The sequence below is a fragment of the Berghia stephanieae genome, chromosome 2 (assembly GCF_034508935.2).
Source record: "Berghia stephanieae isolate SIO BIC M18660-M18661 chromosome 2, UCSD_Bste_1.3, whole genome shotgun sequence".
Classification (NCBI taxonomy): domain Eukaryota; kingdom Metazoa; phylum Mollusca; class Gastropoda; order Nudibranchia; family Aeolidiidae; genus Berghia; species Berghia stephanieae.
The window spans coordinates 53061437-53072703 of NC_088361.1; the positions used below are offsets into that span (position 1 = coordinate 53061437).

At 35.0% G+C, this 11267-nt stretch overlaps 1 protein-coding gene across 8 annotated transcripts in view; it reads right to left on the bottom strand.

Annotated features, from left to right (window-relative positions):
* Positions 1-11267, bottom strand: part of LOC144965154 (sodium/potassium/calcium exchanger 5-like) — a 155187-nt gene that overhangs the window by 29857 nt on the left and 114063 nt on the right. For all 8 annotated transcript variants that reach the window (XR_013643975.1, XR_013643974.1, XM_078900186.1 and 5 more), the window contains one exon: positions 4179-4282. Coding sequence is in view for 6 of the 8 variants with exons in the window: in XM_078900186.1 (XP_078756312.1) it covers positions 4179-4282 (104 nt within the window). In the remaining 2 variants the exon portion in view is untranslated. The remainder of the gene's footprint in view (positions 1-4178; positions 4283-11267) is intronic.

An 11267-nucleotide genomic window follows, 5' to 3' on the forward strand; every position in this document is an offset into this window, starting at 1 on the left:
ACTTAAGCCCCATGGTATAACGAGGACATGAAGAAAGAAAACCAACAAAGGAGAAAATCTGAAAGAAATGGCATAACTAACCGGCTGATACAGAAAAATAAGTAATAGACAAAAATAATTCATATCATATAAATACATTAGCTATACAACGCTATTATGATTTTGGACTGTGACATCATCTAAGGACTGTTTTCGGATTTCAAATGAACACCTAGGTAAAGAGAATCAAAAACATTAGCCAACTAAAATTTTCAAAGATTACCTTCTCACCTGTTTTTCAAAGAAAAAAATTAATTGATCAGAAATGAATTAGAAACGTATCCTATAGATACAAATTTTGAACTGTTTTTGGGTGCCGGTCTCTCACAGTTTGTTGAAGTCAACGAGTATGAAGTCAAAAGTCTCTCAGCTGCTTCGAAAAGCTGTGAGTTCGATCCGATTAAAACCGACATTTTAAAATAATGTATAAACGAATTAATATCATCCATCACTCTCATCATAAATAAATCACTTAAACTGGGTGTCATGCCTGATATCTGCAAAAATGCGTACGTTAAACCCTTTTTGATAAAAAGCTAATCTTGACAAAGAAATCCTAAAAAAAAACTATCGTCCTGTCTCTAACCTTTCTTTTCTACAAAACATTCTTGAAAAGCAGGTCCTAAAGCCACTTCTGGCTCATCTTAAAATAAATTCCATGGAAGAAATCTTTCAGTCTGCCTACATACAAAACCACTCTACCGAAACTGCTCTTGTCCGGGTTTTAAATGATCTTCTTCAAATCATCGATAAGGGTTCCTGCACACTTCTTAACCTTCCTGATTTATTATCAGCCTTTCACACAATCGATGACAACCTACTGTTAAAACCTTTAGAAAAAAGCATTCTGTTATGGCACTCAGTTAGTTTAAATCTTATTTAATAGATCGACAACAAATTGTAGTTGTAAATAGTTTGAAGTCCGATCAAATGCCTTTATAATTGTTGTCCCACAGGGATCAATTTTTGGACCTGTGCTTTTTGTTCTCGACATACATCAACTTCTTTCAAAGGTTACCAGGAGCTATGGCCTGTCCTACCACCAATATGCTGATGAAACCCAATTGTTTGGATCTAAATGTACTAAAAACTTACAAAATGTCATTACTACATATGAAAAATCAGTACTAGGATTAAGAGATTGAATGGGTAGGAACAGGCTAAGGTTGAATGACAACAAAACGGAGGTGACCTACGTGGGGAACAGAAGATTTTGGAGCAAGAAGAAATTAAAAGTGGGAGAGGTGTCAATATTGTTGACAAGGTCAAAAATCTTCGAGCATTCTTAGAATCAGAACTGTCGATGGACCAGCAAATTAAGACAATGTCCAATCATTGATGTGTCAATTGAAAAAAAGGATCTATTCGACAGTTACTTTCTGAGGATGTCACCAAGAAACTTGTCGTTTCTCTTTTATTTTCAAAGCTGGATTACTGGAATGCTCTGTTGTTTGGGAATTCGGAAAATAAGCTCTCAGACGGTCCAAAAGAATGCTGCCAGATTGGTATTTTGAAGGCGGAGGTTTGACTCTGCCAAACCTCTCCTTCGAAAATTACACTGGCTGCCTGTTGAGAAAAGGGTCAAAGCATGCGTCCTAGTTTATCGTTGTCTGGAAAACACTGCCCCTCCTTACTTCACAGAACTCCTAAAGAAACAATTGACAACCCGACCATTGCGCTCCTCGAATGACACCACCTGATTGGCTATCCCGCTCATTCATACAAATGCGGGATGAAGGTCCTTTTCTCATTTGGTCCTCTGTATGAAGCACCATTCCACAGAGCATCTGAGAATCCAAATCAATGTCTATTTTCAAAAAAATCCTTGGAAACATTTCTTTTTTGATGCCATGTACTTTCTTTATTGTTTTGTGTTTGTGTTTAAAGTGCCAAGAGCCTCATCGTTGAGGAAAAGGTGCGCTCTATTATTATTATTATTATTATTATTATTATTATTATTATTATTATTATTATTATTATTATTATTATTATTATTATTATTATTATATAGCGTAATGTCCACTTAACGTGTTCAAAGCGCTTTACACTGGGTTTCAGCCGACAGCAACACGGAACATGTAGGCCGAGACTTGATACCTGTTGGTGATATTACACTTTATTTCCATTTGACCAAGGCTTAACGGCCAGGTACTCATTTTTCACCTGAGTACAATGAAAAAATGTGAGCAAAGAGCTATTTCCAAGGACACAACTATGCGCCGCACAGAGCGGGGTTCGAATTCCGGACCTTCCGGTCCGAAGGCGAATGTCATACCACAAGTCCACATAGCCGCACAGTTTGTCAATCTATGGTCGTAATAGAATGACGATGAATGATGTATGGGAAAGTACCTTGAATCCTGTGGTTCATTATTATCAACACGTTCTCCTCATTAGGTAGCAGCATGTTTAAGATATTAAGGGGGATTCGACCTTGTCTGTGTAATGAGTATGATAAGAAAACAAATTAAAACCGACAAATACAATAATAATCTGAAAAAATACAAATTTTAAAAAAGAAAAATAAGTCGGAGTGGCTGTAAGTTAATTCGCCACCTCCTATCGTGAATATATAGTAGGTATAATATGATTTAAGAAGGCACATAATTTTACAGGTCTGATGATAACCAAATATGATTATACGTAGGCTTGGTTTAACATCGTTGCTATGGACAATAGTTTGCGTTGGTTTGAAAGCATTTTATCACAACATTGAGCCATAACAATAGACACTTAGATAACCTCGTCTCTCGGACAGTCGTCATAATGTAAACAACGGCAGTGATTGGTAATTATAGCGAACAATACAGTCTTTACCATCGACGGCATGTGTCAAATTAAAATATCCACTATTCTACCGCTTGATCAATATAGATTGTTCGTAAATGACGTCACACAGGTCTTTGTTATTGTTTTTTTTTTTTGCCCTCCGCGTTTATGAGTAATGCTCACGGAACTGTATTAACCTGACTATAAACGTTCATGGATACACACAGTTTTGTGTGTTGGTCCGTTATACTTCAGGATGGCAATGTTATGAACTTCTTAGCCAAGCGCATACTATCTATAACCAACAGAGAAGACTATGTGTAAACGTAAACGTTTATAATGTGATCCAGAAAATCACCATTTGGTGGCTTGAAGAGAATGATAAGGAGAGGGGTCGAGTTCATTCACGTTATTGTTTATAAACAACCAACAATGCTTGTTCGAAGTTGTTTTATTTTGTTTTATTTTTGTTTATTTTTTCATTTTTTGTTGTTGTTGTTGTTTTTGTTTGTTTTTGTTTTGTTTTTTTTGTTTCTTTTGGTTGTTTTTGTTTTGTTTTTTGTTTTTTTTTTGGTTTTTTTTTAGGGGGGGGGGGAGGTTATGTGTTTGTGTGTGTGTGTGTGTTTTTGTGAATTCGGAGAGTACATTTCCAAATCTTTCTGCAGTCCGGGGTTGCTTCATTCACAACATTTCATATGTTTCATCTTTTACCACTGCCTGCTCCCTATTGTGTTACTTTGATGTTTTCAAGACTCATACCTTCGTTCTCGTCCTTTCGTGCTCAATGTTTATTTATTGTGATGTAAAGCGAGGGTTCACAGTGGAAACGCACACCTTTGCGAAGAGTATAAGCATTAAGTCTTCCCAATTCTCGGTAGCCTATGTAGTGTAATGGTAGAAAATCTGGCTGGTAATCAAGTCTGAGGTTCGAGTCCCAGCTGGGGCAGGCTGATTTTTTTTTTAGGATAATTTTTTGGTGTATTTTTCTTTCTACTTTGCCTAAAACATTTTCATTCACTCCTTTCCATATTTTAATCTTGATGTACAAGAATCATTTTGATTAAAAAGACAAACTAAATAAGTTGGCTCGGGGTGTAGATTGTAACAAGATTTGAATAAAACTGAATATATACTAGCTTTAAAAAAGAACAAAATACTGACATACCTTCCCCTCTCAGCCTTGTTATATGCTCTATATCGTACTGTCAATTTTATTGTTTGGCTGTTGGCTGAAGACGGGTTTTGAAGCCGAAACTTTCTTTGGTAAGTATTTGGTAAGTATTGGGTTCCTTTTCATCCTGTCATATTCATTTTTACATTGTATGTTTTAAGGAACTCACAATAGCAGACTATCAAGTGTTTGCACTCACCATTCCAGCAAAAACTCCACACACCCCGATGATGAAGAGTATATTGAAAACAGCCGATCCTACAATCGTCCCGGTACCCACGTCGCTCTCGGCGAAAAATACACCTGAAATAGTTTAAAACAACATTGATGTTCATGACAGGTGTATCAGGAATAGAGAAGTGATTGGTGTGTATGCTTGTGTGTACGTGTTCATTGGTAAATGTGTGTGTATGTGTGTCTGAGTGTTTGTGTGTGTGTCTAGGTGTTTGTGTGTGTGTGTGTGCGTGTGTGTGAGTGAGTGTGTGTTGGTTTTGAACATTGTTGTCTTTGTAATTATTATTGTTGTTTTTGCTACTGTTACTGGTGGTGGTGGAGACGATGGTGATGGTGATGATGATGTTTGGAGCAATCTATTTTATTTAAGTGAGACTAGACAATCAAAAGGGGATAATGACATCACAGTAATTTAATACCCAGATCTAATTATGACTAGATTTAAGTGATTAGAATAGGAAATGTATACATTTTAGAAGGTATTGATAATACACACATTTTACTTTACAATCTATTTTAAATTATTCTAAATATAAAAATAAAAGACAACTATACCTTTTTGGGTACAATTGTCCTGAAATGCATTTTTCTGCTTGGATAAATTTTGATTTTCAATGTCTTTGTACAGCAATGCAAAAGATTGCATCATAAGGTATATATATGTTTTATATATATATATATATATATATATATATATATATATATATATATATATATATATATATATATTAGAAGGTTTTAGATGGTTTGTGAAATCGTTTACAGGTGGAGTTAAATCTTTTTAACAAGATCTAGACTCCATTTTACCTATCAAGGTTTAAACACCTGTGTTGATATACATTAAGTATAACTAATTTTCAACGAAAGTTGCTTGTACTGATTTGACCTGGAATCAAAGGTTAATGTCGAAGAAAACACCCCCTTCCCACCCCTACACCCACAAGAAAAAAAAAAGCTTTAAAAACTGAATTCTTCAAAGTTCAACATATTAATTATTTCAGTACACACACTTGTCTGACGATCTCATCTTGTAAAAAAAAAAGTAGCTGAAGTTTTGCTAATGAAATCCGACTGTAGCCCCCTGCTTTCGCTTATTATTTCGTGAAGGCTTCGAATAACGTAATTCAAACCTATGAACTTAGTGGCAGCCATTTTGGTGCTATTTTTGGCATCTCAAGAGAACAAGATAATTATCTGAGGATGAACGACTCGTAAACAATTACTCTGAAAACAGTAATGGAGGGGTTACAGAGATTTACGGGGGTGACTTTGGCAAAAGCATCTTTTTTCGTTTACTAGTAAATGACAGTTTTAGGCGTCTGCACTAGATCCCCTCTGTGGAAATCGGAAGCGTTGGAAATATTTATAAATCAAGCAAAAGAAACTGATTGTTGGGGGGGGGGGGGGAATAAAAAGTTTGATACTCACTAAGCGCGATGCTAGCCAGTTCTGATTAGCAAATCATTGTTAAATAATTTTAATCAACACTCCAACTAATTAAATAATTAAAGATATAGATTTACTAGTCTACTAAATAAAAATCGGAGCGAACAATCGGTTCCATAGCTGGTAAATATACGACAGTGTTGTGAGATCCAACTCCTTAAAATCTGTGCTTTTCCAATCTTTAATTTTCAATGGCTTGTATTTGCAAAAGGCCTACGGGCCCCATCACTGCAAATGTTCAGCCATGGTACAGTCCAATAAAAACAGGGAACAGTCAAAGATTACTTTGACGAGCTAGTGCATTCAAAACTGTTTTGAATTTTTCCAAATTATTTGAAGTTAATTCAAATGTAATAGAGATATGATTTGACTACACTGTCATGGTCAAACCTAGATACTTTGGTGTAAGATAATCAACAGAATAGGATAACTTCATTAGCATGTCCAAGTAAGGTGGGCCGAGATATTTCTGATTAGGAAGAAATTTTTATAAATTTCTCGAAGCTTAATTAGGATATGTACTACCACAACGTGATATGCAAGGTGTTCAATAAAATGCCAAAATTACTTTAAACAAACTAAAAGTTTTAAGAAAGAACATCAACTTACATACAAACAATACAAACATTGAAGGAGACCATACAATTTTTTTAAAACAACTGTTTGTTCATTGAACCTAAAATGTTTAAACATTTGAGATCTGACCTGTAATCAGGAGGTCTGAGGTTTGATCCCCAGGTGAGGAAGACTGATTTTTTGGGATGGCTATTTTCATGTGGGGGTCCCAATTGCTCAGTTGGTAGAGCACTAGATCACAATCAAATGGATCGAGATCAATCCCGGGTGCATTCGAGATTTTTTTCTGACCCCTGACCCCCCCCCCCCCCTACCTGTCCATGGAGCAGTGATTGGCTACCTGGGTCAGTTTGATCTGGCGGAAAGTATTTTGTGATAGACTAACGTCCTATTCACATGGTAGCATGCAATTGCTATTTCCGTTTCAAGCTAGAGAAACCGGGATAAAGTCCGGCTCCATGGGCCGAATGGCTCTGAAAGACTACTTTTTTTTTTCTTGTATTTGTAATCGCAATTCGGACATCTCTATTTAACAATTTGGATTTTGGATTATCAGACTTGTAAACAAATATTTGTCAATATTGCTATTAATAGCCATGCTCAACTTCCTACTTTGATTGTTTTATTTCCTTCGCTTGGTACCGTCATGTTCTCGGTTAGGAGAATATGGGTTTCTATTAGAGCATGTGTTATAATGAGGTAATCTAATCTTTTAAAGAGCCGGATGTTGTTTCCTTATCCTCTAGTTAAATCCACAAAGGAGACTGGCGCAATGTCAAATGTCTTCAAGTTAATCTTGTAAATGGGAAATGAGAGATTTTCTAAGAACACTTTGCGGTTACATGAATTGGGCGTGTACGGGGGTTTTCTCATTTCTGTGATGAAATGTCACAGACAGATGGAAATCTCGACGGATGACTAGGGAAAGGAAAATCAATTGAGACAGAACAAGAAACATGCATCCATTTGATTGACGAATTGATGGAGATGTACTCAAAATATTTATTTCAAAATACTCGACTTCAATTAGGAAGAATATATTTATAATCCGTACTGCCAAAACATGGAACAGGTTGAGATTTCAAACTAAAAATGTTAATGAATTAAGAAATACCCTTCATAGGGATTTTTTGCGTTAAAGTACATATGGCTATGTAAATAATAGGAAAAGATTATCTTTTTTTTTTTAAATAGTTTTCTTCTATGCTTTTATCTGATTTTCCCTTTTTAAATTTTTTATCTAAAAGATTATGCAATTTGCATTGTACAATGCATTGTTATTTATATTCTAAGGGAATTTAAGGAACACTTGGTCCATTGTAAAACACCTATTACTGATACGTTTGGATTTGAATAACAAGAATAATGAGTTAAAAAAATATTAATGCACCAATTTGACCTTTTGGTTGTATATACGATGTTGTGTACCTACATATATTCATGCATCAATTCGATCTTTTCTTTTGTTTGCATTAACTACCATATATCTATCTTTACAAAAACTTCAGGGTATTAAACGTTCTTTTGACCTATGTAACCCTTAATGATTATGATAATGATAAAAGACCAAAACAATATGTTGAACAAATCTGCAAACCACCGTTTGTAAAAAAAATCTAATATTCCAATGTAAAAACCATTTCAAACGATAAACGGTAGAAGAAAAAAAAATCATTTCTCAATGTAATCAAACACGATATGTGATTTGTAAAAAAAAATGTATTTTAAAAACATTCTCACTGTCATGTATGTTGTCATCAAATTGTATGAATTATTGGCGAAAGCCTAAGATTAAATAAATTTGAAACTTTGATAATATTACGTCAGATTGGAAGGGTACTACAATATAATTCTAAATCTAAATTTATCGGAACATGAAATTTTGGATTTTCTTACTTTATGAAACTATATTATAGACTCTATAAATATTACAAAACTCCTTAGAAATTAATGGAATGACGACAAGACAAATTAATATGGAATTAATATGTGAAATAAAAACACTAGCAGCTTCATACGATTTTCTACTTGCTGTCATCAATAAGAGAAAACTCTCGTGGTTTGATGATGTGATACGACACAACACGCCATGACCAAAACAATACAACATCTCATCCACCTAAATTATAGGTGGCCCTCAAATTATAAGATCACTTGAGCTCCAATCAGTTCATTGATTCAGGAAACTTGAATAAGGAGGGCGAAAAATAGATGGATAACACAAGAACAGGGTCGACAACTTCAGAAAATATATAAAAATGGACAGTCCCGCTCTCATCCGGAAGGCAGAAAACAAAGATGATTGGTGCAAAATAGCTGAGGAATCAGTTCTCAGTTCTTCGCCTCTGTCGACCTGATCAGGAGTCTGAGGTGAGGTGAAGTGATTCATTTTTCCCAGAGAAACAAAAAAAAACCCGATATCCAATTTTCATCTCTTTGACTGTTTTATGTTACCGTCTTGAAGCGATATGACCACATATATATGTTTTAAACATGCCTCATTTATTTAAACGTAATTATTACAAATTCGTGATGACTAGTCTAGATTTTGTGGTGTCCATTCACGAACATACGATCTCATTAAGCAAAATGGCAGATTATTAGTTATCATCGCTTTCACCCGGGTAACGATATTCCAATCGTCAAATCGCATCCCTTCAAGTATTACCAATACTGAAGGTTGCCTGGCTTCCAATGGGAAACCAATAATGTCAATGGGGTGCTCGGTGGTTAATAAGTGAAAATTATCATGCGATCGTGCAGGCAAATTGAGAGCCTTTAGGATCTGTGAAAATCTGTGAAACTCTTAAGAATCCTTCTAAGATTTTAATTTCATTGTGTCTCTATTAAGTGATAGACAGTTCTGTTGTAATGAAATTAATTAGAGCGATAGCGCAGTAAATAAATAACTCTTTTAGCTTCTTTTAGTTTAGCGTAATTCACATTTGTTAGAGAATACAAACATTTTTATTAAGTTATCACAACTAGTAATATGATATTAATAAACCCATTAAACGAGACTAAAATGAATTAGCTCAAAATATATTAAATATCCTTTCGTAACATTTCAGTTTCATAACAAAACTCAAAATTTGTGTGGTAGATCGTTGCTGGTGCTTTCTTTTTAAAATAAAAACAAACAAAACAAGTGATATGCACCGTTTTAAAGAGAAATCCAAGGATTTGACATGTGTTCAATGCGAATTGTCTCAATTTTCCCTCAAGTAAGCCACATGAAGGCGAGTTTCAAATTTTCAAAGGAGAATTTACTTTGGACGCCCTTGCTGTTCCACAACCATTCATACCATAGTCGAATAGGAAAAGGAACGTGACGTGTCTTCTCCAAATACGCAACGCTGAGGACATGATCTTTTCAAATTGTGTCCCCGCCAGAATACTGACCACATTCAAAATGACAACGTAGCACTGTGCCACAAATAGTGCAATGGAGACTTCGAGTAGGTTCGAGAGTATAACTGGCACACTGTACACATTTTGACATGATCAATAGACCTCTATGTTTAAGCCACGATTTCTAGCACAGCTTTGGATGTTGCTATCCAAATAGGAAAAAAATGTGTTCTCTGATGTGCTGAATTTACACTAGGATATATATACATATTATATATGCAGGTCTGACATTTAAACGCATTATGGGCTTAGTTTAATATTGTTGTAATAGACAGGTTTTTGGTCATTTTTGAGCTTCCCATTACAACATTGAGCCCATGATGAATCGGGTTATCAGACCTGCAAATAAGTTCACTTCGATACTTAGATAATTCTGATTCTTATATAAATCTGTATAATAATTTTGATCAGAAAGTGATGTGATTGATGGCGATAGAGTGGAACAAATGGAGGAAAAACAAGTATTGATTTTTCTTATAAAACATATTTTGAATTAAAGTAAATAAGGACTGCTAGAAAAACATGAGCAAAATGCCCTCAAACTATTCTTTCACATAACTATAGTTTGCTTTTATAACACTATCATTATGATGTCTTTATAAAACTATTATGATATTATAGTTAGAGGTTAGAGGATAAAAGCCTAGATTGATGCAATTGAAAATTGGTATGTATGCACACATATTGACATACGTATGAAGGCTGGAAGAAAACGCCAATGCCTGAGCTGATAAATAATGGTATGTAATATTATGATCGATGCATTGATCGGGGAAAAGATCAACTCGAAGACAGATGGAATAAGTAATGTGTAGGGGGTTGATGGATGAGACTGGTGGAGAAATACGGTGTTTATGTGGGTAGATATTTAGAATGATAGATTGAGGCAACTTGGAAAGTGAGAGAGATTGAGAGAAGGGAGGGCGAGAGAAAGAGAGAAAGTGGGAAGAGAGAGAGAGAGAGAGAGAGAGAGAGAGAGAACGAGAGAGAGAGAGAAGGGGGGGGGGGGTAAGAATCTGAAGTAAGAAATGATGTTTTTGTATCTAATAACTGGTGTCAAGAGAAGAGAAAGGGTTTAGAGATGTTAACGATTGGGACAGAGAGAGAGAGAGAGATAGAGAAAGAGAGAGAGAGAGAGAGAGAGAGAGAAAGAGAGAGATAGAGAGAGATTGCGAAATAGGGAGAAAGAGAGAGAAAGAGAGAGAGTGGGTGGGGGGGGGGGGTTGCTGAATTAATAAACCTTAAATTTGCAATAACTAGTTTCAACAGTTCAGTTGCCAGATTGTATTAACTTCATAGTTGTTTGGTTCATAAAGATGAAAATGATTTTTGGATTTAGCGATGAGTCGCTGATAGGATATATTGATTCACTAACTGGTCCTATCATACATCAATGGAGATGAGCAATTTACATGTACCTCTGCAAGTCAGAGAAACAAGCTGTACCATTAAATAAGTATATACATACATATATATATATATATATATATATATATATATATATATATATATATATATATATAAACAGGAAGGGCAGAAAAAAATTCGAAAGTAAAAACTCAAAATGTATGCACCTTTAACATACTTTTTCTATCGCATTTACTGCTGTAATTTTTTGACA